The sequence below is a fragment of the Perognathus longimembris genome, chromosome 10 (genome assembly GCF_023159225.1).
Source record: "Perognathus longimembris pacificus isolate PPM17 chromosome 10, ASM2315922v1, whole genome shotgun sequence".
NCBI lineage: Eukaryota > Metazoa > Chordata > Mammalia > Rodentia > Heteromyidae > Perognathus > Perognathus longimembris.
In genome coordinates, this window is record NC_063170.1 from 68,298,064 (window position 1) to 68,313,984 (window position 15,921).

A 15,921-nucleotide genomic window follows, 5' to 3' on the forward strand; every position below is an offset into this window, starting at 1 on the left:
CCGAGGACGGGGCCACGCCCCTCGCGTCGGGCCACGCCCCCTAGAGGCCCTGTCCTCAGAGGCCACGGACGCAGCCGATCGAGGTTGCCGTGGCGACCCTGGTCCTGGGCTTTGGAATCTGACGCTTCAGTGAGCGATCCCGAGAGCCATGCAGGAAGGGGTTGGTTATCTCTGCCTCCCCGCCTCCCTGCGCCCCGCGCCCCGGCCAGCTCCATCCGAGCCGACCCCTCTGCCCATCTCAGTCGCCTTGGAGAGAGTGAGATGGTCCCGAGATGGAGTGGGGGGGGTCCCAGCCAAACTCAGGCGCAGGCCTCAGGCTGCACCCTGGCCTCCTCCCCACCTCAGCTTTCGACATTAGGGAAAAGAGGCCGGGTGCTTAGAGTAGAGCAGGCAACAGAGCCAAGGCTTGGGCAGGCCATGGCAGAACCACTGACCTTCGGGGTGACTTCAAGGTCAGGGCACTTCTCCATCCTCATTTTTCTTCCGCGGAAAATGGGGACAAGAGCATGTTAGCTCTCAGCAAGCACACGAGTCATAACTGGAATAAAAGGCGTTTCCTGGCGCAGACGTGGATGTTAAAGAAATTGAGAGCTGGGCACTGGTGGCTCACACCTCTAATCCTAGCTACTTAGGAGGCTGAGATCTGAGGACTGTGCCAATCTGGGCAGGAAGGTTCACGAGACTCTTATCTCCAACTAACCAGCAAAAAAAAAAAAAAAAAAAAAAAAAAAAAAAGCTGGAAGTGGGGCTATGGCTGAAGTGGTGGAGTAATTAATAATCTTGACCAAGAAAAAAAATCAGGGGCAAATGCCCAGGTCAGGACTGGCACAAAACAACAACCAAAAACCCACTAAGGATGATTTGTGACAAGTAGTGGAGATGTATCTTACTAGGATTCTTGCAGGTGGGCTGGAAGGCATAGGGTTCAATAGATTTAGGGTGCTGACTCTGGCTGCAAGACAGCGAGGTTTGAATATGGCAACTCCTACTATTATGGGGTGCATGTATTCTTTCTCTGAACTGCCATCTGCGTTCAGTGGGAACTCTATACAGATGAGTGTCTCCTACTGAAATGCTCGGGACCAGGAGTGTTTTTATTATTATTATTATTTGCCAGTCCTGGGGCTTGGGACTCAGGGCCTGAGCACTGTCCCTGGCTTCTTTTTGCTCAAGACTAGCACTCTTCCACTTGAGCCACAGCGCCACTTCTGGATTTTTCTATATATGTGGTGCTGAGGAATTGAACCCAGGGCTTCATGTATGTGAGGCAAGCACTCTTGCCACTAGGCCATATTCCCAGCCCCCCAGGAGTGTTTTAGAAGCTGGAATATTTGTATATCCATGAACATAAAGTTCATTTATGTTTTATATACATAGTCTGAAGGTAATTTACAAAATTAAAAGATAATCTGTTGGCCAGGCACCAATGACTCATGCCTGTAATTCTAGCTACTCAGGAGGCTGAGATCTGAGGATCAAGGTGAACAAAGCCAGCGCATGCAGGAAAGTCCAGGAGACTCTTATCTCCGATAAACTACTCAGAAAAAAAGCCAGAAGTGGCGCTGTGGCTCAAGCAGTACAGTGCTAGCCTTGAGCACAAAGAGTCTCAGGGACAGTGCTCAGGCCCAGAGTTCAAGCCCCTGGACAGGCAATAATAATAATATAATGTAATCTCATGTATGAAACAAACTTTGGTGATGTGAGTTTTCTACTTGTAGCATCACGTTGGCCCTGAGAAAGCCTCTGGTTTTCAGATTCGGGATAGCTTGCCCTGTAGTACTGCCTCTGAAAGTTGATGCTGAGATTAAGGAGAAGACCTGGGATTGTGCGCACCAAACTCTCCGCTTTGGGAGCAACATCGAGAATGGTGCTGGTGCTAGTGTCCTCCTTTCCCACAGTGCTGCTCGGCGGAGGTTTGCAGAGCTCAAACTCCTAGGGTACCGGGCTCCCCTCTGCCTGTGTCTCCTCAGCGCCCCAATTCCCAGCTCCTCCCTCGTGGTCATCGCAGCCTCCCAAGTCATGGCGTCTCAGTTTCCTCCGTTTGTGCCCTCCACCTCCAGAGCCCTACATGCCCCAAACCTTCCTTTCAGAGATGCTCCGCCAGCCCGGGCGGGGGCCCTGGCTCCTGGTGACTAAGCCTGCCACCCTCAAGTGGCAAGGTGCCCTCCCCCCCCCCTCCAGACTCAACTTCCCCGAGTTCAGATCCACAAAGGGTGGGGGCCCCAGCTGTCCTTGGAAAAAGGCCTTGTGATGGGTACCGGGCCTGCGTTTCCACGTGTGCGTTTATTGTTATTGCTCAGTTATAGTGTTGAAAGGCAGACAAATCCCATTTGTTACAAACAGCACAAGCCAGAGATACAGAGAAATAAAGAGTGTACAATAAGAGCACAGTCACTTCCCAGTCCCGATGGTCCCGGCGCGTCCTCCCCTCCCCCCCCCCCCCCAGGAGCCCTGGCAGCTTTGTGGAAGCTGCATGACCCCCCTCGCTACTCTGTTATAAAAGATGTGCACAGAAGAGTTAGCAAAGTGTGGGGACCCCAGAGGGGCCGGGCCGGGGAGGGAGAGCACCACAGACATTACAAAACAGACCGAGGGGCTGCAGGGCGACCCGGAGCAGCCTGGAACCTCTTATTTGGGGAGGAGGGAATGGAGACTGCCCAGAGCCTAGCATCTACCCTGACCCCAAAACGGAGTGTGTGGGGGGGGGCTTGCTGCCTGCGGACTTCCTGTGGTCTGATCCCCGCCTTGGCTGCAGAAGGCCCCAGAGCAGTCACCGAGCGCCCCCTCCTGCCGGGTCTTGGTTGTACAGGACAGAGACTGGGGGCGGGCGGGGGGGTGTGGGGGGGTGGTCTGGTGTGTCCTAGGTTGGCAGGTCGAGGTGGGGGAAGCCAAGGGGGAGGGGATGCGGAGACTGAGAACACCCAGACAAGAGTGTTTCCGCGTCATCCAGGGTGCTGAACCTCAGAATCAAAGAACAAAGAGGTGGTGACCCCTACCACCCCCCCCCCCCCCAATAAACATCCAAGCCATCCAAAGGCCGCTGGGGGAGGAGGGGCAGGCGCTGCCTCTCCCGCCGCTGGGAATCGTGGGACGGCTCTCGGGGCTCCAGCTCCAGGCAGGGGAGCCCTCCTTTCCCACGGGATGGGACGGAGGGAGGGTGCACCTAGCACAGTCACGGGAGGTGATTTTTGGTCCCCAAACTTAAGGTTGAGCGAGGGCTTGCTGGCTTTCCCACAGTCCCGTGGCTCGGGGGACGGGCGAGAGGATGGGCGGCAACTTGGGGTGGGCTTTCTGTCCCTTCTGGCTCTGAGTGCGTGTGTGGGGGTAGTGACATTGGGGGAGGGGAGGGCAGGGCACAGGCGTGACAGGGCCTAGAATGGGGGGGGAGCCTTCCTGTGGGCACACAGCTGCTTTTGCACAGGGACAGGGAAGACCTAGAAGGCTGGCTCGTCTATGGGGAGCTACTGGGGAGGAGGGGAGCTCTTTGCCAAGGCGGGGACCCTGAACACAGGCTCTGAGCCCCGGCCCGGGGCCGGTCAGCATCCTCAGTCCCTTCCTCAGAACTGGGGTGTAACCCTGCTCCCCCCATGCCGTAGTGGGGGACAAGGGACTGTGACAGGGATGGTGGCAGTGGCAACCTTTCTTGAGTCTGGGGAAGCCCTGGCTGAGTTAACGGCTCCCCGCCTCCTCCAAAGGCGGCTGACGGGGGGCCGGGGAGGGCGTCCCCCCGGCCCGGGGAGCCCTCTTCCTCCGGGAATAAGGGGAGATGTTAGAGCTGAACCCCAGGGAAGGAAAGAAGGGGGGCCTGGTCTCCCGAGAAAAGAGCTTACCTCCCAGAGGGCAGCTTTTCTGTGTTTCCTTTCTCTCTTTTGCCTTTGAAATCCCAGACGGAACCCAGGGCGCGGGGTTGGGAGAGCCAGCCGCTGAAAGCACTGACCATCGCATAGTAGTAAATGAACAGAGACGGTGAGTTCTTTATTTACAATTATCGTCTAGATAAAAAAATTCATAAAAACAGATGAATGGTCATAAATTATTGACCCCCTAATGGGGCGAACTGCCAAACGTTCCCCATGCTGCTAGAATAGGACGCAGAGTGTAAGCTTCGTGTACTACAGTGAGGACGGACAAACCGTTTCCTGCGGGCGTGGGTGCACGCGTGGGTGTGGGTGTGTGCGAGTGTGCGAATGAGGCGTGTGCACGCACGCGCGTGTGTGTGTGTGATCACCCATCATCCCTGACAAAAAAGAGACTCCCCCCCTCCCCCACGGGCGTGGGGCTCCCCGTCCAGCAGGCTAGCTTCTGTCTCCCTCGCATCTGAGCTCCAAGATGCTCCGGAGCCTGGTGTCATGGAATGTGGTCGCCATGGAAACGTGATGGAGCGAAGGAGAGGGAGACCGGAGGGGGAAGATGCAAGAAAAGAAACTCTGGAAACAAGACAAAACAACGCAAGAAGCCACCATGTTCGGTTCCAGGCGGGCCCGCGGTTTCCTTCCTGGGGGAGGGCTGGCTTTGGTGGTGTTTGTAGAGGAATCCAATCCGCAGATCCGAAGGCGGGTGTCCCCGCCCCCGGGGACTAGGTACATTCAGAGACCTTCGAGTGACCTTCAGAGCCCTTCGTGACCTCCAAGTGGTGCTCTTCACACAGAAGGCCTCCCTTACGGAAGGATATTTTGCCAGGTGGGACGGGCTGACTTTGAACTCCGAACCCAGCGAGTCCTGTTTTTTCCACAGCGCTGCGGACGCGGGCCCTCCTGGCTGACTATGGCTCTTTTCCCGAGTGGCTCTCGTCCAGGGAGTGGAAGAGTTCTCCGGGCCCGGAGAGGCCGACTGTGGGAAGGGTTGGGGTGGAGAATGGACTTGGGAGGCGAGGCGGAAAGTGTTTGTTTTTTTTTTTCCTGGAAGCATGGGACATCATCGATCATGGTATTCAAAATGTCTTTTGCACTGTACAAGTTTATGGAAAAAGATCGTATGCTGAAAAGTCTCAAAGCAAACTTTGTATTAAATACAAAAGTTCTTTTTTTTTATGAAAAAAGCTGAGACCCACAAAGTGCTTAGCAGTTAAGAGGCTGACAGACAATTAAATAAGCTCTTATTAAGTGAGATTACTAGTGCCGTTATTGTCTGGGGAGGTTGGGGTGGGGGGTAGCCACCTTTTCTCACCTGGGAGAGGGGAAGGGTTCAGAATGGCTTTCTGTCTGGGAAAGCAAGACTTACTGTTAAAAGGCTACAGTAGATATTGTGACTACAGGAAGACAATTTGGTTTCTTTTTTTTAAAAAAAATCACACTGAATACATCTCAATATACACATCATAAGGTTCATTCGGATCTAAATAGTGCAGAGAAGGCAATTCTTCAAAAATAAAAAAGCAGGAAGCCATGTGCCAACTCTCATCCCATAGACCAACAACTCCTATGCCGGCCCTCTCTCTCTCTCTCTCTCTCTCTCTCTCTCTCTCTCTCTCTCTCTCTCTCTCTCTCTCTCTCTCTCTCTCTCCTTCTCTCTCTCTGTATAAGAAATAAACTAAATTCCTAACTAAAAAAAAAAAAATCAACACAATAGCATTTATATCTTCACACTACCTCAACCTCTGGACAGACAGTGGCCCAAGACAACTTTTTTTTTTTTTACACGCTCTTGGTCAACTCAGATGAGTTTCATCGAGAGAAAAGTCTTCCGCTGGTGCATGGCGGGTCCTGGCGTCCGGAGCCCGGGTGGGCCCGTGTGCTGGGGCCAGGCTTCTCTCCTCCTCTCCAGAGCGGGGCATTGCCTTCCTCCAGCATCCGGCTTCCGCCTGAGCTCCTGCGGTAGTGTTGTCATTGAACGGAAATAGCAGGCAAAAAACATGGCCATTGTATAAAATCAAGAATGCAATCCAGGGCAAGTGTCTGTTGGGGCTGAGCTGCTCTTAAACTGTACAAATAGCCAAAGATGTTATCTACAGGGTTGTAAACAAATTACATTCGTCTTCTTTTTTTTTTTTTTTTTTAGTTTTTTTAAGGACATAAATAAGTTAAAATAGAGCAATTTAAGCAGAAACAAGGCAACATGCCGGCAAAGAAACTTTATAGATCCATGTATATATATTTATATAATATATATATATATCTACCTATCTATATGGACGTATTCAGTCTTGGAGGAGCATACGTTGATATAGATAAACAAAGAAATGGATATAACCTCGTGAGTGTCTATGGATTTCTTGGGTTCCGTTGGTGCTAATCTACGAGGCGAGTTAAATTCTGCAATTTTGAAACCGAAAGAAAAGTTATTAAATTAACCTATACAATTGGACCCATGCTGTGCAAGCATTTTTTTTTTCTCAAAAACTCACAGATCAGTGAATTGGATAAATAGTCTCAGAAAAGAGTCTTATTTGCTGTTCCCGCCTAAGAAAACGAACAACCCCCTCCCTCCCCAGCTGCCCCCTCCCCCAGAACCAACTGTGGAGTGGGGGGGGATGGAAAGTGTCCAGTACATTCATGCGTGGGGGAGGGCGAGGAAGCCGCGGCGGCTGGAGCAGGTGCTCGGCTGGTCCCATGTCTGGGCGGGAGTCAGGAGGGGCTTGTTCCAGGGGGACCTCACTTGTTGGCTCCTGACGCCCCCTCCCCTGTCCCCCTCCCCTCCCCCCCACCCCCGCCCAGGACCCTGCCCCTTGCAAGGTTGGAAAGAGTTCGAACAGCATGGCAGCCAGAGAGAAGGGGTCTGTGGGTGGACGCCGGGCCCCCCACCCCCGGGCGGCCTTCCTGCTCCTGCTCCGTGCTGCGTGGTGAGGGGCCCGCGGGGGGGCACTGCTGCCCGGGAGGCGGGCGGCGGGCGGTCCTGGAGGGCAGGCCCGGGGAGGGGGGCTCGGCTAAAGCGAAGTCTCCAGGCTGTGGATAGGGCTCCCTGGACTTGAAGAGGTAGCTGATTTGCTCGTGTCGGTGGTCAGGTTGATCCCGCTGTCGATGGCGCTGTTGTTCTTGTTGAGCGAGGACGGCGGGCTCGAGTTCTGCTTGAGGGCCCCGTCTTCTTCCAGGTCCGTGTCGTCGATGAGGGGGATGTGGGGCTGGGGGTCTTCGATCCGGAATTCAGGATGAGCCATGAAGTTATGGATGGAGGTTCGAGACTCAGGCTTTTCTAACCCTTCATAGAGAGAGCTACGGAACGCCTTCACCACGCGGATCTGCGGAGGGAAACACGGGGCTCAGGGGCCGCGGCCCGGGGTGGGGCGGCGGCGGGCTGGGGGCGCGGAGGAGAGGGTGGGAGGAGGGGCAGGGCACACAGGCCCGCTGCAGCCCATGGTCGAGGGTGTGATGAGGAGAGAGGGAGGGAGGGAGGGAGGGGAGGGGGCGGAGGGGCTCAGGTGCTGCATCCGTGAGTTGGGGGGGGGGAGGGTTGCATGGCTTTGGTTGGGGTCAGAACTGAGTTATTAGCACTGTCACAGAGGTGCTGGGCACAGTAGCAGAAGGGAGTTAGAGTCCACTCTGGCGAGCCCCCGACCTAAGTGAGAGACTTAAGTGAGAGCCTTGCTGATGTCCAGCCGGGTTCAGCCTCGCCGCCGGGGAGCGGGGCCGGGGAGGGGGCGCTCGAGAGGAGAGGCTACTTGAAAACAAACCAGTCTTTAAACGACAAAACCAAACAAAAACCAAGCACACACACGATTAAGACAACACAACAACAACCCCCCCCCCCCAGAATCCCAAGCAAACCACACGGAGCAGGTGGCAGGACACACGGAGAGGGCGGATGAGGGGGACACACGAGGGGCGACGGGAAGTCAAAGCGGGGAAGCAAACCGAAGCCAACGCAGGGCTTCCCGAGGGCGGAGCGGAGGCAGCCAGAAAGCACGGGGTGCGTGGGAGCATGCCACGGTGGGGGGGGGGCGGGAGTCACGCGGCACACACACACACGGACGGACGGACGGACAGACGGACACGGTGACGCTTGGATGCCTGGACAATGTGAACGGAGGTTGGTTTGTACCCAGCGTTTCTTTCCTTCATGCATTTGGGAGGTAAACACTCGAGTATAGACTGAAAGCCCTGTCCAGCCAATGGTGCTTGGGTGTTTTTTTGGGGGGTGGGTGGGTGGGGAGGTGTCCCCTATTTCCTGTGGGGGAGGGGGGAGAGGTATTTTGCTTACTCCTGGATTCATGCTTTAAAAACACAAAACCAAACAAGGAGGCCAGAACCGGACGGCCAAACCCAGCCTGCCCGGGGGTGGGGGTGGGGGTTGGCTGGGTCACCGGGCAGCAGGGCAGTCCATGTCCAGCGGGTGGCGGGGGTGGGGTGGGGTGGGGGGGTGGTCCTCTCCTGGGGTCCTCCCAGCTCAGAGCACAGGAAGAGAGGGGGAGGGGGGGCGGCACCTGAGCCCGGTGAAGCCCCACAGGAAGTCCCCCGGGGAGCACGGTGAGGGAAGCCCTTCTCCATGCAGGTGAGGTTTTTAATGGCTGTGCTGGGTGACTCCGTCTCTGCGGAGGGCGGAGGCTGCTACCGTCCGTGGCTCACTGCCGGAATCGGAGGGCAGACGGCTCAACCTGACCTTCAGCCGGTGAGCTTGGGTTTGTGCCGCGTTCCGGTGTGTGTTACTGTGTTGTATTAATTAATTACAGCTGCCTTCTGCTTGCCTTTTAATTTAAAAAATTATCTTTAAGTAGCTGTACACAGGGGTTTCAATTCAATGTATCTGGGTGCTTTTTTTTGTTTTGTTTTTTTGGTGCTGGTGTGGAGGCTCGAACTCAGAGCCCGGGCGCTGTCCCTGAGCTCTTTTGCTTCAGGTTAGCATTCTACTGCTTGAGCCACAGCGCCACTTGCAGCTTTTTGGTGGTTAATTGGAGTTAAAAGAGTCTCGCAGACTTTCCTGCCTGGGCTGGCTTTGAACTGCGATCCTCAGATCTCAGCCTTCTGAGTGGCTAGGATTATAGGTGTGGGCATCAGCGCCTGGCTCAATATATCAACTTATACACATAACGCATCTTGGCGAATGTCACTTCCTCCATCATTCTTCTATAAGGCATCTCTGCCCCTTCTCCTTTGTGCTGGAGACTTCAGAGAGCCTCACTTGTTGGGCTTTAAAAAAGGGGTGACAGGGGCCAGCCAGATGCTGCCTTTATACCAATTATCTGCCCGCGAGGGCCGTTTGGAGGCCCTGAGCGGTTCTGCCAGATCGCCTGTTTGGGCCTCTGTAGAGATGCCTAACGCATACGTGGAAACAACAAAAACGAAAAAGGCACAGTCGGCCGCAGTTCCCATCTGTAACGGGAACCGTAACCACTGCGGCCGTCCGGCCCACGGCTCTACGAGAGTAAGGTGCAGGTTGGAGAAAGCTCGTGCGTGCGTGTGCGTGTGTGCGTATGCGTGCGCGTGCGTGTGAGGGGGCCCGTGGCAGGCCCGTCATGTGACTCACGATGCGGAGGAGACACACAATGAGATGAAGCCCCTCCGCCCGCCCCGCTGGCATGAAGACAACAGAAAGAATGGACTGTCTGGACAAGACTGTGGGCACAAGACTGTTGGGGACACCCCACCACAGCCGTCTCAAGTCTCTACTTCGTTCTCTGCGGCTGAAATGGAAAAAAAATATATATCTAAGAAGAAGAAGAAGAAGAAGAAGAAAAAAAAAACTACCCGCAAACTCTTCCATCTCCCTCCCTGCCTGGCCTTTATAAAGGTGGCGTTTTGGGGCAGAAGCTGCGTGTGGGCGTGGGGGATGGGCGGGATTGCGGACACTCGGGGCTCCTCTGTACAGGGGCGGGGAGCCTGGCCCCCCACGGAGATGGGTCCCCCCCCACATACTCGAATGTTTACCCGGCTTCAGGGAAGCCAAGAGGCTGGGTTTGATTCACATTCATTTCAGGCTCAAGGTTAAAGACTCACAACCTCTTTTAATTTCACTCTCTCTTGCTGAACTCTGTGTCCAGGGTTGTCTAGCCCTCTAGGGAAACAAACACACGGAATATTCAGACAGTGGGGAGGTCTAGGGCCCCCCAGAAGCAAGCCATGTGCCATGTTCTCACCAACCCGAGCTCACACTAAAGGAGTCACCAAAAGGCTAAGCGTGGTCCACCTTTCCTTCCCGGCTCCTTCTGCCTGCACGTCTCCCCCTGACAGTACAAACTCCTCACCCCGAGCTCAGAGTCTGAACGGGGTGCGGGGTGTCCCTGACTCTTGAGCTACAGCAGTTTGGTGCGGGCCGGCGCAGGGGCCTGCTCTAGTGGGCTGGAAGGAGCGTGGCCTGGACGGACCGAGGACTGCAGACACGCGGGGGCCGAGACCGCTTGGGATGTCAGGGATCTGGGGGAGAGGAGGCAAGAGAGATGAGGTGCCTGGCTTTTGGGGGACAGAGCTGAGTGCTGCCCGGGGGTGGGGGCTGCAGGAGAGGACTGGGCGTCCCCAGCCCTGCCAGGGGTCCACACCCTGGCCTCCACATCCAGGAGGCCCTGGGGTGCACATTCCACCTCCACGATCTCGGCCTGGGGACCCGTCGGGGACACGGTGATGGGGGGAGGGGCCTTGGAGACAGAGGTGCTGTTCCTGGCCTGCGTCTCGCACGCCCTCCTCTTGGGGGGTTGCGGTTGTGAAGGGTGTGTGGGGGGGCAGTGGGTGCCACTCTAGAAATGCCGAGTGTGGCTCAAGGGTGTGCAGAACAGGGGTGCTACAGAAGCTCTGGGGAAAAGCCAGCCAGGCTTTGTCTAAGTGGGTGGAGAGAAGGGGTGCTGGGACCTTCCTGGGCACCCTGGACCTGCCTGGCTGTGCCAACCCACTTCCGACGGGCACCTGTCCGTCCGCCCCTGGGGCTGCGCAGGACTCTCCTCACCTCCATGTCAGGAGTGAGGGTCAGCGCCCACACAGGCTGCCCTGTCCCAGGCCTCTGGGGTCAACTGGACAATGCAGGGGCGGGGGCCGGGCTCCTTGGCAGCACGCAGACCCCAGGCCACCCTGCCCAAACTGTGGGCACCACGCCTGTCTCTACCCCCCCCCCCGTCCCCACAGGGCCCTTTCCTGGCCCCCTGCTGCACCCCCGCCGAGGAGAGAATGATTCTTGGCTTCTATGGGACCTGACCTGCTCCTTACAGGGTCCTCCGCGTCCCTAGGGAGACTATCCAAGCAAAGGACCAAGGGGCCTAGTTAGCATTTGCACGGTGGCCACGGCGACCCAAACGCATATGGCGAAGCCAGAGGGGCCCGGGTTCCCCTCCAGGAGGAGTCAGAGCCCCTGGCGGGGGTGGCTCAAGCTCTCTGTGTGACCCAAGGAAGGTCCGGGGGGCCAGGAGTGGGCCGGATTCTAGAACAGAGGGGAGGGCCAGCGAGGAGGGGCTGGGGTGGGATCACCCCCCGAGCCCTTGGAGAGAAGAGGGGCCACGGGTGGGGACGAGAAGTCGGCTTGGGACAGCCTCTGCCTCAGGGCTCCTCAAAGACATGGCATGAGGGAGACCGGGCCTGCTCTGAAGATCAGCTGAAGCGGGGGGAAGGACGCCCCGTCTCTGCGGGACACGTGCCGTGTCCTGGCGCCGTACCAATGACACGGGATGGGCGGGTAAAGCTGCTGAGACCAAGGCCTGAGACCTGGTGGAAGGAGGGGACCCGAGCCCCCCTGCAGGTGGGTGGAGGAACTTCCTCAAGCATCCGAGATGAGGTCCGGAGCCCAGTTCTCGAGGAACTGAAGGCCAGCGGCCATGACAAACCCGCCGCATCCCTCTGGGGAGGGCAGTGCGGGGGGGGGGGTGCCCTTACTTGATGGCATGAGGAGAGGTGCTTGGCAGAGAAAGGGGTGTGTACGGTCCCAGGCTATCCCTCCGGTAAGAGGGGCTAAAGGTTAGGACCAGAGCTCCCAGGCAAGGTGTGAGATGTGTCCCATCCTTTCCTGCCCGAGGCCAGCATCGGGATGGGCAGGTGTCATGTCCTTCGGGCAGGGTAGTGACTACACAGCCATCCCCATGGCTGTAGGGCAGCGGGGCGGTCAGGTGTGCAGGGGGTGGGCTACACGGAGGGCAAAGACACTACTGACTTGCAGTGACCTCTTGGCTCCTCTGTACCCCACCCTAATCAGGGTACCAGTGTGCCACACGGCCCCTCTCTCGAATGGCCCTCCCTGTGACTGGCTGCCGTCCCGAAGGCTTGCTGCTGCTCCTCGACTCAGGAATCCGCCCCCCTGCCCGGCTGTGACTCAAGCTCTGACCCTGGCTCTCCCGGGCTAAGCTTTTCTCGATGAAGAACAACAGGACCCCTGTGTCCCCTGGGCGGGCCACTGGGTCACACGTACCCTTTGGTGGGGCCTGATCTTCTCACACTCGTGGCCCTAGAGAGCCCTTCCTGGGTGATTCCAGCCCCAGCTGACCCTGGTCTGTGAGGAGACTTCCACCCCACGGCTAGTTACCACCTCCTGGCTGCTGGAACCCTGCAGTCCCCCCCCAGGCCTTGTGGTACCCCGGCCCCTGCCCGCCCGTGTGTGGGGGGGCTGGCGCTGGTGGCCCCAGCGGAGGCGGGAAGGTGTCACACTCACGCCCAGCTGCAGCAGGAGGAAGGCTGGTCGGAGAGGAAAGAGCATTGGACAACGACACGCGACTAGGGCTAGAGAGATTGGCTACGTCCTGGCTCTGGCTGGTGACGGAGGACTGTCTCCGCAGGGCCCCCTGGAAGGAGGCCCCGCTCTTGAAAGTATTGACTACTTCAATCTGCAACGGAGGAGAGAACGAGACAAGTTGCCAGAAGAACACACACGACAGCTACACGACGGACGGGCGCCATGTCACAGAACAGCCGCAGCCACGGCGACAAGGACAACAGCACTTGAAAATCAAAACGAAAATACCAGACACGCTCCAAAGGCTAGGGACGCTGTCTGCTCGGCTCCAGGCCCCTCTGGAGTCCCCGGGCTCCCCGAGGCGGGGGGACCGGGGCGGGGTGGCCTCCTCCCTGCATAGGGCTGTGGGGCCTCGGGAGGGAAGAGCTGTGCCCAGCCCTGCTCTGCGCCCCGGAGCGGAGCCAGGGCGGCGGAGGGGCCCTGGGGTGGACAGACCCTGGCCCCAAGTTCCAGCTCTTGTCACTTACTAGCTAGGTGACCTTGGGCAAGTCCCTCTCTGAGTCCCGTCTCTTGTCCTTAAGAAGGGGCAAAGCCATCTACCTGGCAGGGTTATCTGTAATTGGCAAAGCACCAGATCCACATTAGTGCTCCGGAGGAGGGAGGCCTCACAGGCGCGCATGCCCAGTGCTCCGGAGGAGTTAGGCCTCTCACAGGCGCGCATGCCCAGTGCTCCGGAGGAGGTAGGCCTCTCACAGGCGCGCATGCCCAGTGCTCCGGAGGAGGTAGGCCTCACAGGCGCGCATGCCCAGTGCTCCGGAGGAGGTAGGCCTCTCACAGGCGCGCATGCCCAGTGCTCCGGAGGAGGTAGGCCTCTCACAGGCGCGCATGCCCAGTGCTCCGGAGGAGGTAGGCCTCTCACAGGCGCGCATGCCCAGTGCTCTGGAGGAGGTAGGCCTCTCACAGGCGCGCATGCCCAGTGCTCCGGAGGAGGTAGGCCTCACAGGCGCGCATGCCCAGTGCTCCGGAGGCAGTAGGCATCTCACAGGCGCGCATGCCCAGTGCTCCGGAGGAGGTAGGCCTCTCACAGGCGCGCATGCCCAGTGCTCCGGAGGAGGTAGGCCTCTCACAGGCGCGCATGCCCAGTGCTCCGGAGGAGGCAGGCCTCTCACAGGCGCGCATGCCCAGTGCTCCGGAGGAGGTAGGCCTCACAGGCGCGCATGCCCAGTGCTCCGGAGGCGGTAGGCATCTCACAGGCGCGCATGCCCAGTGCTCCGGAGGAGGTAGGCCTCTCACAGGCGCGCATGCCCAGTGCTCCGGAGGAGGTAGGCCTCTCACAGGCGCGCATGCCCAGTGCTCCGGAGGAGGTAGGCCTCTCATAGGCGCGCATGCCCAGTGCTCCGGAGGAGGTAGGCCTCACAGGCGCGCATGCCCAGTGCCAAGGAAACAAGGGTCCTTGCTTCCTCCAGCAACTTGGAACCTGCAGGGCGGTGGCAGCCGTGCTGTGCGTCCGCGGAAGTGGGGGCTGCCGGGGTCCTGAGCAGCCCGCCATGCTGCCCGGGGCCCTGGGGACTTGTGTCAGTGCGGGATGGCGCCCCCACCGGGGGGCGCCCGGGGCCGCCCGGCTCACAGCTTCTCTCCTCCGGCTCTCCCCAGCCGCGGCGATGGTGGCCCGGTCCCCCGAGTCACCCCTCCCTGCCCTCCCAGGGGCGCCCCGCGGACAGCGCCCCGCGGAGACCCTCTCTGTCGGGAGCCGAGGGCAGCGGTGGCTGGCGAGGCGGTGGGGGCCCTCCGCCCTCCCGCCCTCCCCCGGTGGCCGGGGCGCGCTCGCCCCGCCCCCCCCCACCCCGTGCCCCGCCCGGGGAGGTGTCACACCTGCGTCTGGATGCGGTTCAGGCCCCGGAACCACAGGATCTGGCCCCGCCGCAGCTCCCGCTCCGCGTGGTCGATCTCCTCCACGTCCTCGTTGAGCTCCTCCTCGGGGGTCTCCTCCTTCTGCGTGAGCCGGCCCGCCTCCTTCAGGAACGTGAGCCTGCTCGTGGGGATGGTGGCGATGACCTGCAAGGGACGCACACGCGCGCGGCCCGGGTCAGGGTCTCCACGCCGGCCGCGGGGCCACGTGCGCACACGCGTGTGCACGGAGGAGGGTGCGTGTGTGTGCAGGCGTGGGCACCAGCATCGGCGTGCGGGGCACACGTGCGCGCGGGCCTGGGACTTGAGCAAAGGGAGAGGAGGGAACGGGTGGCAGAATGTTCCGGGAGTCACCCAGTGACCTGCCACTCCCAGAATCCTCTCACCAGCCCCCGGATGCCACTGGCTCATCTATTTCCTTCCTTCCTCCCTCCCTCCCTCCTTCCCTTCCCTTCCCTTCCCTTCCCTTCCCTTCCCTTCCCTTCCCTTTCTTTTCTTTTTCTCAGAGGTGGCTTTTTGAGACAGGGTCTCATTATGTAGTGCAGGCTGGCCTTGAACTCTCAATCCTCCCAAGTGCTGGGGTCACCGGCCTGTGCCCCTGTGCCTCGCCGAGCCTGTTTCTGTCCATGCGGACTTCAGGCCTAAAGCCTTTAGAAACATCACACTGACGACTGCGTTTCTTGTTCCGTTTCTGTTTCCGTTTCCGCCTGTGGCCCATGGTTTGATTTTCTAGTCACGCTAGTAATGCAGCATTCCCTTTTACGCTAAGCTTAAGTTAAAAAAAATATCTCTGATGCAGGTGAGAGGAAATACAACAAGCAAACAACCAGCGCAGCGAAGTATAGCGCAAAGGGAAGGGCCTTGTCCAGGATGGACAGCGCGTGGTGGCAGAGCCAGGCCCAATGGGCCGGCCTTGGAGCTGCCCGACTCCTTACCCAGTGCTCTCTCCCTTCTCCTGCAGCTCAGCACACGTACCTGGCCCCAGACCAGCTCTCCTAAGCCAATGAATATACACCACATCCACTGGTCCAGCTGCAACGGGGAGCAGCTGAACGGCTTCCCCCCAAACTGCACGATCACGATCTGCAGGTCAAAGGGCACAGGAGACAGAGAGAGGAACAGACCGTAAGTGGCCGGCCCCCGGGAGTGTGTGTGTGTGTGGGGGGGGGGCAGTGCCCAACGCCGGCCCGGGGGAGGGTGGAGGCCCGGCTACCTGAATGGCAAAGGTGCCCAGCACGATGGTGCAGAAGATGGGGTTCCGGAAGATGCCGTCGAAGACGTTGCGCTCGCCGTGGATCTTGCGGGCGTTGATCTCGTTGAAGAGCTGCATCATGACGAAGGTGTTGAAGATGATGGTGTAGTGCTCGGAGGGCGGGGAGTGCAAGGGCGCGTTCCGCCCGCTGTCAATCTGGAACATCTTCTCGCCTGCCAATCAAGAGAGGGGGGCTGGGCTGGAGGCGGGGCCAGGAGAGACCACTTCCCCCCACCCCTCACAGAGGC

General features: G+C 58.7%; 1 protein-coding gene across 2 annotated transcripts in view; it reads right to left on the bottom strand.

Moving 5' to 3' along the window:
• Positions 1–6,769: 6,769 nt before the first annotated feature.
• Positions 6,770–15,921, bottom strand: part of Atp2b2 (ATPase plasma membrane Ca2+ transporting 2) — a 118,716-nt gene continuing 109,564 nt past the window's right edge. The window contains exons 20-23 of one of the 2 annotated variants that reach the window (XM_048356233.1): positions 15,635–15,846; positions 15,397–15,504; positions 14,386–14,568; positions 6,770–7,174 (exon numbers count right to left, since the gene is read on the bottom strand). In XM_048356233.1, coding sequence (XP_048212190.1) covers positions 6,863–7,174; positions 14,386–14,568; positions 15,397–15,504; positions 15,635–15,846 — 815 coding nt within the window. In that variant the 3' untranslated portion in view covers positions 6,770–6,862. The remainder of the gene's footprint in view (positions 7,175–14,385; positions 14,569–15,396; positions 15,505–15,634; positions 15,847–15,921) is intronic. The other variant, XM_048356234.1, reaches the window with a different exon arrangement.